The 14,789-nt window shown below is 44.0% G+C and overlaps 1 protein-coding gene across 1 annotated transcript in view; it reads left to right on the top strand.

Moving 5' to 3' along the window:
* The window catches only part of Mnd1 (meiotic nuclear divisions 1), a 69,822-nt gene continuing 55,033 nt past the window's right edge, over nt 1–14,789 (top strand). The window contains exons 1-4 of the mRNA XM_052731969.1: nt 1–139; nt 7,600–7,665; nt 11,346–11,403; nt 14,633–14,781. Coding sequence (XP_052587929.1) covers nt 137–139; nt 7,600–7,665; nt 11,346–11,403; nt 14,633–14,781 — 276 coding nt within the window. The 5' untranslated portion in view covers nt 1–136. The remainder of the gene's footprint in view (nt 140–7,599; nt 7,666–11,345; nt 11,404–14,632; nt 14,782–14,789) is intronic.

The raw sequence follows: 14,789 nt of genomic DNA, 5'->3' as shown, positions 1-14,789 counted from the left end.
GGTTCCTCCCTCGGGTCCTGCAGCCCTCTCAGGGCCGCCAGGGGTCGTTGCGACCTCCCCCTGCACTTCCTCCCGCCCTTCCCACCCGACGCGGCTGTTGGCGCCAGAGTCAAACCGGGAGGCCGCCGCGCGCGCCATGGTAAGAGCGAGCCCGCCACGCGCGCATCCCCGGGCTTGGGGGCGGCGGCGGCGGCGGCGGCGGCGGGGTGTGCGCCTGGCCAGGCCCCGCACGTCCTCCTGCTGCGCCCGAGCCCTGACGGCCGCCCGCGCCGCTCTGGGTCTGAACCCGAGCATTCTGGAACCGAAACCCAAAGCCCGGCAAGTGGGGCGGGTCCGCGGCGCCTGTCCGAGAGCCCCCGCCACGGCGCACGTGCGCCCGAGTGGACGCTGAAGTTTTCAGTGCCCTTCGGTTCTGCTGGGATTAGAACCCGGGACCTCGTCCAGGCCGGGCACGGCGCTCGCGGTCACCGCAGCCAGCCGCGCGGCCCAGCGCAGCCCAGCTGCAGGGATCACGGCAGTGAAAGCCTCCCTGGCTTTAAGTCAAGGGCAGGACTCAGCCCGCCCTGCTTCAGTGTGGGACCCTTGTGTGCCCGCCAACCCTGGCTTACTCCCAGCCACCTTTATCTTTTCGAACTTAATGACTTTCTGCCCATTAGGTCATTTTCATCCGCCTTCAAAGTTCCGCGCCATTCTTTTCAGCTCCTGGCGACAGGGTATCAGTGTGTCGTTAAAGTGACCCGAGATTTTAATGTCTTAATTTAGTGAAGTAGCCGTTACAAAGGGTGGACAAGGATCGGGTTGTAGGGCATTTATTTGAAGAAACTTGCCCAGCTGTAATTATAACTGATAACGGCTTCTTTGTGGTTAAGCTAACAACCGGGCCACCTGGGCATAAAATGGCCCAAAGAGCCCCAGGACCAGACTCAAAAACAACTGTGTTGTTACCAGTGCTTCGTGTTATCATGTTTCTCTTTGTAGAGTTAAAGTACCCGACTGCAAGGAACTATTCATTATTGATGTGCCGGCCTTACCCTCTTACCTAACCCTCTTTATAGGGCCATTGCCTACCGCGAAGGGATTTAATGGCTGTTAACTCTTCACATAGGTACTTGCTATTATTTTTATAGTAATAAAGATCAAGAAAAAAGTTCAGTGTTATTCTGGTCAAAATTCAACTTTTGACCTCTTGGCTAATCCCGGATTAAGAACGATTTTGATTTGACTGGGCTTGTTAGGCAAACAATTGTAAGCATTGGCCTCCAGTTTGAAATTGGGGAAAATCGACTTTGAGAGCGACATGACATCTTTTTAACTTTGCAGAATATTATTACAAATGACCAACAGGGCTGATATTAGGAATTCTGTAACTACTTATTGGAGAAGATTCTTTAGATATCAAGGCTCAAAAAAGCACCTTAAAGTGCTTCACTCAAATCGGAAGTGTCACAGACCTCAGGTGGCTCTGAGTCCCCTTACTGATATGAAGGCATCCCTGTTTTGCCGTGAGGAGACCTCCTCCCCCAGTCTTAACTAATGAGTCGTTGTTATTTTTCTTGTTGAGGAAGTCTCTAGTGTCAGTCGGATGCCCTTTTTACCTTAGGTATTTTAAATCCGCCCTTGGTGGTTTCCAAATGCGATTAGTAATAACTGTTATAAAAGAGAGAGGAATAAATCAGCCTGAAAGTAATATAAACGTATGGCACAATTCATCTGCCTTCCTGGAATGGCTTTCACAGTTGTTTAGTCGTAAGAGCTTTCCTGAACTGGGTTCCCCAGGACATGCCATTAGACATTCTCTTTGTTGTTTGGTTCCAGGAATTGCAAAGGACTTTACAGGTACTATTTATAAACCAAAATATTAGGAGGTTTGCCCCCAAATTTAGGATCTGTTTTCTTCTGATTTAGCTGCATGATAAAGCCCTAATGAAGGGAGCTGATGGAGCCTTGAATGAGTGACATCCTGAGTGGATGTGTGTTGTTGATGTGCGTGGCCATAGACACCATAGCCTCAGGCGTAGACGGATAGCGAATAGCAAAGTCTTCCAGGGAGACCCAGTGTGAGTTTTGACAGTGTGTGTGGAAAATGTACAGCTGTGGCTTTAGTCTCTTCTGGGTGTTTATGGCCTGAAGACTGCCTGCCTACCAAGGCTGTTCTTTGTTACCAAGATTAGCTAAACCTGCCTTCTTGTTCAGATGTATATAATAACCCTGCCTCCTTGTTTACCTATATGTAATAACCCACCGTATTACATAAAGTCACCTGCCTCTCTGTTCAACTCCACAATGAACACACTGGGCTTCTGGAGTGCTACAGTTTCTCCATCCAAGAGTCCAGAGCACCCAATCCCAGCTTTCTGTTTGAGCGTCCTTCTGTCTATCTTTTCTTCATTCTCTTGCTGTCCTAGTTAGGTCCAAGTCCCTAGAGCCTTGCAAGGGTACAACACCCCAAAGAGATTTCCACCTCTCCCACAGAGCCCCTGCTGTCCTTGGAAGTCTAGTGAGAAAAGCAAGTCAAAGCAACGGAAAATATTTTTTAAGTGTACATGCCCAGGCACATTGTCAACACTGCAGTTCAGTTCATACAGGGGAACTCGGCTCTACCCTTTTAAAAGTCCCCAAGATGAGTGTAGGTATGCTAGTTTGATGCCCATTGGCATGGGAAGCTTAGCTGGGTATGAACTTCATGGTTGGCTCAGATACTGCAAGAGAGCAGTGTGGAGGGGGTTCTAAAACACCGCTGGATTCTAGCTCTGCACCATAAATTTAACAGCAGTTCCACAGCTCCAGAGCTTGTTTACATGGCAGAGTGCTCTGCTTTCTCTCTGCCAGCAAGGTGCTGACCGGCTTTCCTGCTGCTTAATTCACCCTGAGTCGTGTGTTGGGAGTATTGTGGGCTCCGGAGCTTGAGCAGCTTGGAGTTGTAGAGTTGGCACTTCACTGGTTGTGGTCTTGATGTTCAGGGCTAGCCTGTATGTCTGCTCGTCTAACTTACCCCGTTTGCTAAACTCAGAGAGGGCAAAGGGCAGTAGATACTCTGAGTTTTCTCAGTCTGCTGAGAAAAATCAACTCTCTTCAGTGCAGTAGATGATGTGATAGAAACGTGCCGTGGGAACAGAGGCTCAGCCTGTGAGTGCAGCAGAGGGAAGTCTTTCTGGAGAGAATGCTCAAACTAGGCTTTGGGCGACCTTTTGGAGTGTTGAGTGTGCCAGAGGAGAGATGTTTTAGGTAGAGGAACATTTTTTACAAGGCACAGAAATGAGAGAATGCTTCCAGTAGAGAATTCTGGAAATAATTTTATTATTACAATCCAAATTGCATAGAGTTTCATCTTGTTATGGTAAATTTGGGGTGGGGTGGGGTGGGGAGCTACTCAAAGTAGTAGGTTGGGGTCAGGTGATAGGGGGCCTTCTATATCCTATTAGGGTACTTGGATAATTATGAAAGTTGGGACAATCAAAAGGTTTTAAACAAGGGAGCTGCATAGTCAGATTTGTTTCTTCCATGGTGTGAAAGCTGAATTTAGAGGATGAGACAAAAGTGTGTTTAGGCAGTTGAAAACAGGTTGCAGGAGACAGCCAATGAAGGCTTGAATCCAGGCAGAGGTAATAGGGTGGACCAGGCAGGACATAATGGAGCAATGGTTCTCAACCTGTGGGTCATGACCCATGGGGGGGGTCGAATGACCTTTCACAGGGGCTGCCTAAGACCATTGGAAAACAAAGATTTTTACATTATGATTCATTACAGTTATAAAGTAGCAAGGAAAATAATTTTATGGTTGGAGATCACATTATGAGGAACTGTATTAAAGGTCACGGTGTTAGGAAGGTTGAGAACCACTGTATTAGAGAATATTTAAGAACCAGTGTTGACAGAACTTGGTAGTTGGTAAAGAGATGAAGGCACTTAGAGATGATGCCTGCCAGGCCTTTGGCATAGGTCAAAAGTGTTTCTGAGACTCCTAAGTGTACAATAGCAGGTTTGGAGTGTGTAGGAGAAGAAGGATTCAGTTTGGACCACTTGAGTTTGAAGTCTGTCCAGCAGGCAGGTAGATACATGAGATGGAAGTTTAGGAGCATATTCAGGGCCAGACATAAAGATCTGTGGTCTCATCACAGCATTAATTAAAATTAAAGAAGATAAGATCAAAGAAGAGATTTGAGGAGAGGAAGGGCTCAATAGTGGATCCCTGGGGAGTGCTGTGTTCCAGAGGGACAGAGGGAAAAAATGTGAACTTGGAGGCTGCTTACTTATACAAACACACTCATCAAGAAACACTACATAATCTTGTTGCTGTGGAAATGAGTGGGTTTCTAATTTTACCAGAAGAAATACAGAATGGCATTCCAAGATTCTTTTCTCAAGTGTTGGAGAGTGATGCTTTCTGACAGGGTTTTGGTTGGACAGAATCTTTATCTTATTATTTCTTAACAAGCAGTTTATTTTCCTGTGATCTGTTGTGTAGTAATTTCCTCCAAAGTTAAAACTTTCCATCTTGGAGAAACTCTTCAAGACATCGGATGTGGAAAGGGTGGTAAAACAGGAGATTTTAGGGCAGGGTATTCACATGGAGGTGAAGCAACAGTATGGTCTAAGGCAGCAGCAGTTCTCAACCTGTGGGTCGCAACCCTTTGGGGGTCAAACAACCCTTTCACAGGGGTCGCATATCATATATTTACATTACAATTCATAACAGTAGCAAAATTACAGTTATGAAGTAACAATGAAAAAATTTTATGGTTGGGGGGTCACCACAACATGAGGAACTGTGTTAAAGGGTCACAGCATTAGGAAGGTTGAGAACCACCGATCTAAGGGGAGGTGAAACACTCAATCCTGCAGGAAGACTCATTAAATTAAGACAGGAAGTAAACAACTCAAAATAGCTTCCGGAAGTCCCTGAAATTGACTTAGGCGGGGCACTCATAGAGTATATAAGCAGTGAAGACAGCAGAGAGTCACTCTCAGACAAGCCCAGCAGCCGGAAGAGAGCAGGGAAGGGTGTAGTAACCTAGAAGAAAGAAGGCCAGCTTAGCTGCCTGGAAGAGGCTCACACTAAGACGCTCTGAAACGTGTTGGGGTTCTGCAGGGTGTCTACTGTGCTCTAGGTTCCCAGCTTTATGGGCTGTCACATATGCTAGGGTGGGCTTTGGTGGTGCAACTGTCTTTGAGTCATTTCTGCTCCTGTAAGTCCTTCTATATTCCAGTAAGTAACCCCAACTGTGGGGACCCACAGAGGCTTCCTAGTGAGACCTTACTCTGGGTCAGAGAATCTAAGCTTGCTTTACCCAGCAGGGCTGCATAATGGGATGATTTGACCACGGGCGTGGTTACTAGGTGTTTGAAAGGGTCTACACTTGGATGTACATTGTGCTTTGATCTAGCAAAGGGGAGGTCTTTTGCCTCTCCCCTTGGCATATTATAAAAAGCCCTTTTGAATAAAGGACAAGGCTGTTGGGTATTGACCCAGGTCCTCCCGAAGCTATCCTGTGTTTCTGTCTTTCTCCTCATTGTCTAGGTCTATCTTTCTATCTAGTATTTCCTCATTCCTCTCTCCTCCACCCAAGAACCCTTTGAAAGGTGGGAGCTGGTGGGAGCTGGTCTCCCACAGTCCCCCACACCCAACCAAACTCACAGGTTCACCAAGTTGGACTTTGGTGGTGTCGGTACTTTGATCTGTCCTCTGTTCTGTATTTGTTGTGAATAGACACTTGTTCGTGTTTACCAAGGAAACACCATCCTGTGCAGCTTTTGAGAAGGATGCAGAACACATCCGTTTTAGGGCCAGTGAGATGCTCAGTGGGTACCATGCTTGTTACTAAGCCTGACTACCCACCGAGTTCCAACCCTGGAACCACACAGAGGAAGGAGAAAGCCAACTTCGGAAGGCTTTCCTCTGACCTCTACACGTGGTCCATAGCATCCCCTCCCCCCAAAATAAATAATAAATAAATCCCAAATCCCAGAAAAATGATGTTTCTCACACTGTTTTTATTTTTCTTGCAATTTTTGCGTTAAAGAAGTTTGGCTCCTCTCTTTGTTTAGTTTGAATGGAAGTTGATATGTACTATATATAATGTGTAATAAGAGTTATATCTCAGTTACATACTGCTTACCTTATTTTTAAATTAGATGAAGACTTACAGGTTTTACGGGCTTCCATTTTCTATTTGGATGGGTTTTTTTCTTACTTGAGCCCACACGCTGCTACCACCGTTCATTTTCTTTCATTAAAATGTTAAAAGCTGGGCGGTAGTGGCACACACCTTAAGTCCCAGCACTCGGGAGGCAGAACCAGGCGGATTTCTGTGAGTTCCAGGCCAGCCTGGGCTACTGAGTGAGTTCCAGGAAAGGCGCAAAGCTACACAGAGAAACCCTGTCTCGAAAAAACAAAAAAAATAAAAAATAAAAAAAATTAAAAAATAAAATAAAAAACTTATGTATATGGGTGTTTTGCCTGTGTGTATGTCTGTACACCATGTGTATGCCTAGGGCCCAGGCAGGCCAGAAGAGAGGGACAGATGTCCTGGGACCGGAATTACAGACAGAGCCACCGCGTGAGTGCTGGGAATTGAACCCTGTCCTCTGGTTTTTAACTGCTCAGCTTTCGCAAGCCCCTGCTACCTACCATTCTTACACTCCAGTTTAACTCTGACCTTGTCCCTCCTAGCTTTAGAAGTTCCTCAGCACTTATTCATTGTATTGGTAGGATCCACTCTCTTCCCGGTTAGCCTGGGTAATCTGACCCCAGACAACTTTTTGAATTGTAGCTTCTGTTTTCTCCCTCCTCACAGTCCAAACAGTAACTGTCTCAGTGCCTGACTTGTACTTCCCTAACACCGCCTGGGCATGGATCTACACAAGACGCCCCTCCCCACTTCCCAGTTTGACCAGATCCTTTTCATCTTTAGCCTTCTAGATTAACATGTCTCCCTTCCCAGGTGGGACTGATCAGTTCGTCCTGGGTATTTACACAACAATTTGTGCATGTAGCTGTTCATTGGTTATAAGTGGCTGTCTGTTTTCTTTCAAAAGTTAAGCCTTTTGAAAGTTAATACAGTGGCTTCTCATTGGTTCATTTTTTTTTTTTGGTTTTTCGAGACAGGGTTTCTCTGTGTAGCTTTGCGCCTTTCCTGGAACTCACTTGGTAGCCCAGGCTGGCCTCGAACTCACAGAAATCCGCCTGGCTCTGCCTCCCGAGTGCTGGGATTAAAGGTGTGTGCCACCACCATCCGGCCGACATACACCTTTAATCCCAGCACTGGGAGACAGAGCAGGTGGCTTGCTGAGTTCAAGGCCAACATGGTCTACTCGAGGACAGCCAGGATACACAGAGAAACCCTGTCTCAAAAAACAAAACAAAACAAACAAAAAAACAAAGTAAAATTCCCATAAAAGGTTATTGCTGTCACTGTTTGTGTAGGGAAATTGAGGGTTGGTATATAGCTGTTGAAGTGAGTCTTTGGGCCAGCCTTGAGAGACAAACCTGTCGATATTAGACAAAATCACAGAACTGTTAAGATAATGTTTAATGCCCAATTGTTGTAAAATGCTGGTTTTAAAACTGCAGGTTTTGATGTTTTTTGTTTTATGCTTTAGTCAAAGAAAAAAGGACTGAGTGTGGAAGAGAAGAGAACCCGTATGATGGAACTGTTTTTTGAGACAGTAAGTTATTCCCTAATGTTGTTAGTACTTTGTATAATTTTTACGTTAACTGTATTTTCACTAATTTTCTGTGACGTAATTCAGTGTTAATAGTCTCTTTGTTAGGGACCCATACTGCCATGGTCTTGAGGGGCAGATAAAATTCTCCAGTGTTTTTGGCTTTTCTGAGTTATGGAATAGGAAAGAGCCATATCCCCTTATTCATGGTCTTTTATCCAGACTGTCCTATAGACTGATACTGGAATTCTCTTTCTGAGTCATGTATTTGATTATGACCTCTTTTTCCGAAGTAACTTTGTTAACTGAGTGCTGCCCGGGTGCTGACCATCCCCAGGCATTTAGTATAGGTTTTCTGATTTCACTAGTGGACAGTCCTGGGGTTAAGGCCTGTGGTCTTCAGCTTTACTTTCCAGCTGAGGACTCCCGAGGCAGAGAGTCTGAAGCTTCCAGGGTCTCAGAAACAAGAGTGGATATTACCAGGGGTTAAGCCAAAGAGGACCACCTAGTTTCACAGGGAGCACTGAAATCCTTCTGCTTTGTGTTTACAGTCTGTCTATGCATTATGATGATACCCAGGACTCCCTAACTTATGCTAGTCACTAAGAGAAAAAAGTTTCAGCTTCACTAAGTGGCAGGCAGAGGTCAAAACCAGGCTCTAGGCCCTACTTTTTTTTTTTTTTTTTTTTTACCGTGTTCCTGTACATGGACCTTTCTTTTGTAAAGAAGTCCAGCTGGCAGTGCTGGCACACACCTTTAATCCCAGCACTCAGGAGGCAGAGGCAGGCAGATCTCTGTGAATTCAATGCCAGCGTAGTCTTCAGAGCGAGTTCCAGGACAGACTCCAAAGCTACAGAGAAACCTGTCTTGAAAAAAACAAAACCAAACAAAAAGAAACAAGTCCAAACAGGCTTTTTACCTCCCATACCTTCTTATGGCCTTTATTCCACGGGCCGTTTTCATCCTATACAGACAGGAGAAGATGGTACAATCAGATATTATGTTGGTAAAAGTCCTTTGCGTTTTGATAATGCAGATTCTCAGTACTCTTAAAATATTGAGGACTTAAAAAAGTAGTCTATCCTTTATGTTTTTAAAGCCAGTGCAAGACTGTCATTGACAAGATGAAGTCTGGTTCAGTTTTTTTCTTTGGCGGTGTTGAAATTTTTTTCCTGTGGCCTTAAAGCAAGAACAGACTTAATTTCTTCCAGGCAGTGGAAACTCAAGAAAGTAGTCAGTGGGTGATTTTATCCGTTTAGTATTGATCTTCTCAAATACCAAAGTTGGCCATTTCTCGTTTTAAAATGTTCAACTTCACCCTTCAATGGCATTTTGACACTAAAGACTAACACTAATGACTAGCTGCTCAGAGGTGTTCCATAATGAATTTTTTCTGTGGAGATAATAATTAATTCTGTTAGTTGGCTTTGTTCAGTTCATGCATTCCTGTTCTTCACATTATGATACTATATGTTGCTGCATACTTACTTTATCTGTCAGCTTTTGGGATGGAATTAAAAGGGTAACAGTGAACTTTGGAAATGTAATGGAAAGCATTTCATCTGTTTTCTCCTGAATGAGACACCATATATCTGGGATTCAGACTAATGTCAAATGTTAGTAAATAGTAGACATTAGCCCTTCAACAATTCAGAACAAATCAATTTTATGGTCCAAGGTTGAAAAGCATGATTCTGGAATTCAGTTTCTGGAATTTGGATTCTAATTCCATTGTTGATAAGTAAAATTCCAACACTTCTTACACAAACATTCTATACCATCAGTTATAGAATTTGGCATTAGATATGGATAGTGGCCCTTCTCGAAGACAGTGTCATGGCCAAATGTTCACTGTGAGGTGTTAAGTAGAAAATGCAAAATCTGAAAGAATATTGCTGTATGATTATATATGTTAATGGTAAGGTTGTGTTTTATGGTCTGTTTTCTCAGTTACCTTTGGTGAATGTGTCTCACCTTCTGAATCAGAAAACTTACTAGCTAAGAACTGTGTACCTGCTGATTATGACTGCAGGCTAAGCACTGTGTGCCATGCTGCCCCTAGTCATGACTGCTGGCTAAGCACCATGTACCATGCTGCCCCTAGTCATGACTGCTGGCCAAGCACCGTGTACCATGCCGCCCCAGTCATGACTGCGGGCTAAGCACTGTGTACCATGCTGCCCCTAGTCATGACAGCGGGCTAAGCACCGTGTACCATGCCGCCTGTAGTCATGACTGTGGGCTAAGCACCATGTACCCTGCCGCCTGTAGTCATGACTGCGGGCTAAGAACCATGTACCATGCCGCCTGTAGTCATGACTGCGGGCTAAGCACCGGGTGCCATGCCGCCCACAAATGCGTTCGTCATCTTGCTCCTTTATCCATCCATCAGTTCTTTTTGTTTTGGACACACAGTGTATATTCTAGGTTCCAGGGCTCTTTGTCAGGTAGATAGTTTTGCAAATATTTTCTTTTAGGCAGTATCTGTCTTCTCAGTTTTGTAAAATGTCCATTTAGATAAGCAGAGGTTTGGGGCTTAGTTTCCATCCAGTTGAACAGTCACAGTGCTTCTTTTAATTACTGACTGCGTTAGTCTTCCCAGTTTCACTTTCATTGTCCTAGGGCTTCTCATCACTTCAGAAGAAAGAAACAGTCAGCAAAGCGTGTCCCCTGACCGCCATTACATACTTTGTATTTTCCTGAAATGTTTGGTTCTGCTTGTATTAGTGTAGGGACGTGTGGATGAGTGAGTGAGACACAGCATGAACTGGACAGTCTTCTGTCATGTGGAGTTAACTGTTTCATAAAACCTTAAATGAGAACCAACATTGACAATTGTCTGCAGCATTAGTTCCAGCTGGTGAACCTGTGGAGCAGGAGACAGACCAAGTGGAGCACTTTCCCTCTTTCTTCTTTGGTCTCTCTCCCTCCTCATTTCCTCTCTGCCTCCCTCCCTCCTTCTCACTTCCCTCCATCCCTTCCTTCCTTTCTTTTTAAGGTATGACCTTCTTATATTGCCCAGGCTGGCCTCAAAATTCTGGTCCAAAGCAATCCTCCCATCATTGAGCCTGGGGTTTGTGTTTTGTCTGTCTGTCTGTTTTCCTTCCCTTCCCTTCCCTCCCCTCCCCTCCCCTCCCTTTTTTCTTTTAGATTTGTTATTTAAAAAATTGTGTGTGCATGAATGTTGGCTTGCATGTATGTATGTGTACCATATGTGTGCCTGGTGCCCACAGAGGCCAGAAGGGGGCACCAGATCCCCTGAACCACCATGGAGGTATTGGGAACTGAATTAGGGGCCTCTGTAAGAGAGCTATTGCTTTTAATCACAGAGTCATCTCTCCAGTCCTCTTTTGGTTTTCTTAACATCAGAGTGTCAGAGCAGCTCATTACCTTCCAGAGTTAATTTTCCTGCTTCGATGAGAAAGAAGATGGCTTTTGTTGTTGTTGTCCAGTCAGGAATAGACCGCTGTGCTCATGTGGAAGTATGTCCATCTTAAGTTCTGTGGATGACATTGAATGAGATACAGCATTTCTTCTAGTTCTAAAATACTCAATTCTAGTACATTATTCATTTGTAGACATAGCTTTTTGATGCTATGTTTTATGAACATGGTTATGGTAAATATAAATAAACAGTAGAAAGTAATTATGTGTTTTTCACCTTTTTAAACCCTTTTAACTAGAAAGATGTATTCCAACTAAAAGACCTCGAGAAGCTTGCTCCCAAAGAGAAAGGCATCAGTAAGTATTAAAGAGATGGTGGATGGTGGGGACTTGGGGAACCTGGGACTCAGTCTTTTCTGCAGTGGTCTTTCCCTTTATGGACAATGCAAACATCTAGAAGTGAGTATATTTGTAAAAGCCTCATGTGACACTTCTTAGCCATCAATCAGTTCCTGTGTTTGGACCCTCTGCCACAGAACAATTAAAAGGGAATACATATACCTTTACCCATATGCACACTTATTTTATAGTTTATTTCAAAAGACATAAAAGATTGTTGAATATTCTGTAGCATTTGTCAAATGTGACTTGGCATCTTTACATAGTGTAGTAGTTTCACGAGGCTGCATCAACAATTGACTATGAATTTGATAGCTCAAAGACACAAACTTGCTGTCTCTCAGCTCTAGGGGCAGAAGGCTAGCATGAAAGCGTAGACGGGCTTGGTTCCCCCGGAGACTGACGTACAGGTCCTTTTCATCTTGAGATCGTGATTTTCAGTGGCATTTGTTTGTCAGTCCAACTTCCCTTTTCTGTGGCTGAATACCTGACAGACAGCTTCAAAGAAGGGTTTGGTTTTGCTCACGGTTCAGAGGTCTTTTTTTTCAGGAAGACAGGTAGAGCAGAGCAGCTCCCATCGCTGAGCTAAGGAAGGAAAAGTTGTAATTTTCTGTTCTAAAGTCACCAGGTGTAAACATTTTGGTTCATTTTGAAGTTTTGTCAGTGTATGTATGTAAAGATCTCTCGTGCTGAGAGGGAACCAGGCTGCACATGGCGTTTTGTGTTTGTGGTTGTTTGTGGGTGTGCTGGGGACTGGCCCAGGGCCTCACACTTTTAGGCTGGTACTCCACCACGAAGCTTCATCTTAGCTGTGTATCTTTTTATATAAACGTATCATCTGCATGTGTATATCACATGCTTTGGAAGATGAATTCCATCCTGTGACTGACTGCCCATCAAACTTGCTTAGTTGGTCTCCTATTGTTGACCATGTCGATTTTCTACAAATACTGCATCGTGTAATTAACATGTTCTCAGCTCTGGACTGAACTGTGTTCTTCCCCAGTTCCTATGTTGACTCTCCAACCCTTCTGGAAATAGGACTTTCATGAGGGCATTAAGTTAAGAGCTGAGTGTAGTGATACACGGATGTAGTCACAACACTTGGAAATCATGAATTTGAGTTAGCTTGAGCTCCGTGGTGAGAGACTGTCACGTCACAGTCAAATGCAGAAACAAATGATTATGTGAGGTTTTAAGAGTAGGGCTCTAATTTTAAGACAGGAGTTCGGGGGTGGGGAAGAGAGAGAGAGAGAGAGAGAAGAGAGAGAGAGAGAGAGAGAGAGAGAGAGAGAGAGAGAGAGAGAGAGAGAGAGAGAGAGAGAGATCTGTGTATGTCTCTTGAGGAAAGGTCACTCATAACGAGAACATAGACTATCCACACAGCAGGCAAAGCATCCTCACCGGTGACTGAATTGGACGCTGTCTTGTCCTGGTTGCTGGAACTGTGGGAAAGGGGACTGAACACAGGGCTTCACTCTTCTTAAGCCAATGCTCTCTGGCTGTATCTTAACTGCTGTTTAAACACCTGGTCTGTGGGGTTTGGTTATGGAACCCAAGCAAAGCAAAGCTCTGTTCATCCATTTTTCTTCACCTCTCATGTTACTTCATTAGACTGTATCTGTAGAAGTAAAACAAAAAATAAAGGCTTGCGTAGTTCTCAGAATTTCAAACATGTATTCTTAGATTGCTTTTAGGAAAGGCTTGGCCAGTTTATGTTCACACTAACTTTGTATTTCTTTTCAGTCTCGGGGGTTGTACCCAGGGTTCTGTGCGTGCTAGACAAGCACTCCGTCACTGAGCCTCACTACGACGCTCTTCATTTTTAGAATCCTTTGACTTTCATTTCACTTGTACTTTGAGTAGAGTTGAATGTTTTGCACATTAGGTGTCAATTTTATTTATTAGACCTTTAAATTTTAAATAGTTTTATAGCTAGAGATCTGCTCTAGGGAAAATTTAAATGGATGTTAAAATAAGGACATAGCTTTTGGTACATAGAAAGTAAGCATTGTTAATAGATTCTGATTTTAAATCTTAGCTCTAACTATTGGAACTAGTTTGTTTCTTTATTGTTTAGTCTTTTACAACTTTTAGTTTTCTTAGCTGAATATAATGCATGTTTATTTATGGGAAAAAATGAAGTAAAAATTGCCTGCTCTCGCCATCTGAACTACTGTCACATTAACACACACTGTCTCCTCGCTCCTCTACAGCATACGTTCTATACAGTGCAGCATGTATTTATTTGTATCATTAAAATTGTTGTATAACCTTGCATTGTGCTCTTAAAAATCCAGTTATTGGGCTAATTTCCACTTCCTTTTGCTGCTGATAAGAATGCTTTGGCAAACATGTGTATCCATCTTTCTGCTCTATGGCTGAGTTTATGAAAGGGGAATTTCTTCAGAAAGGAAAGACATTCATCTAAAGCTTTATAAACATACTTCCATGGTTTACACCCGTATTGAGAATACAGTTTCCTGGAGTCCTTTCTTCCATCTTTGGATGTTTTAGTTTAGTAGTCCAGGGGCCATGCTGTCTGTCTTAGTCTGTCTTCAGTTTAGAGTGGATTGAAAAGGTAGGGGTGGAGCTTAGCAACAGAGAGCTTAGCTGGCATGTCCTATGTGTACTGAAAATGAAGTAAAATAAAGTGTAGTTGTAGTTGAAATACATTGAGCATGATTATTTATAGACCACTTTTATTTATTGTTAAATCAGCATGCAAAGCGACAGGTTTCCCTATGGCCAGTGACGTGTACTCCAGTTTGGTTCGGTCTCCTTTTCCCTCCCCCATCTCGTTGTCCCCTCAAAGTACGAGGACCCTTTGTCCCCACTGTCTGCCTCTCCACCTCCACGTCGCTCGTGCCCTCGTACTGTTTGCAGCATCTTTCTTCCGGTCTCCCTTTCTCCTCTCAGGGGCCCCTTTCTAATTTCATGACCTCTGCCCACCCTTGCTCCCACATAAGCACACAAGATCTGTGTGTAAGAAAGGACATTCGATGTTTGCCTTGAAGAGCCTGGGGTGCCTCACTTTTTATGCACACATAGATGCCTGTTGATACACTGTTATCTTCCTTTTTTAGCTCTTAACTGTAATATGCTCTGCAAGTGTTTCTCTGGTTACTTGCTTTTGAATTTTCCCTATGATGCTGCTTACCGTGGAGTCTTGGACATTCCTCCCCAGCTGCCATGTCAGTGAAAGAAGTCCTGCAGAGCCTGGTAGACGATGGCATGGTTGACTGCGAGAGGATTGGAACTTCCAATTACTATTGGGCTTTCCCAAGCAAAGCTCTCCATGCCCGGAAACGCAAGCTGGAGGCCCTCAACTCTCAGGTAAGGCA

This window comes from Peromyscus californicus, unplaced genomic scaffold (assembly GCF_007827085.1).
Source record: "Peromyscus californicus insignis strain IS unplaced genomic scaffold, ASM782708v3 Scaffold_9__1_contigs__length_137607984, whole genome shotgun sequence".
NCBI lineage: Eukaryota > Metazoa > Chordata > Mammalia > Rodentia > Cricetidae > Peromyscus > Peromyscus californicus.
The sequence above is the reverse complement of the archived record's forward strand: the minus strand, read 5'-3'. Positions and strand labels throughout refer to the sequence as shown.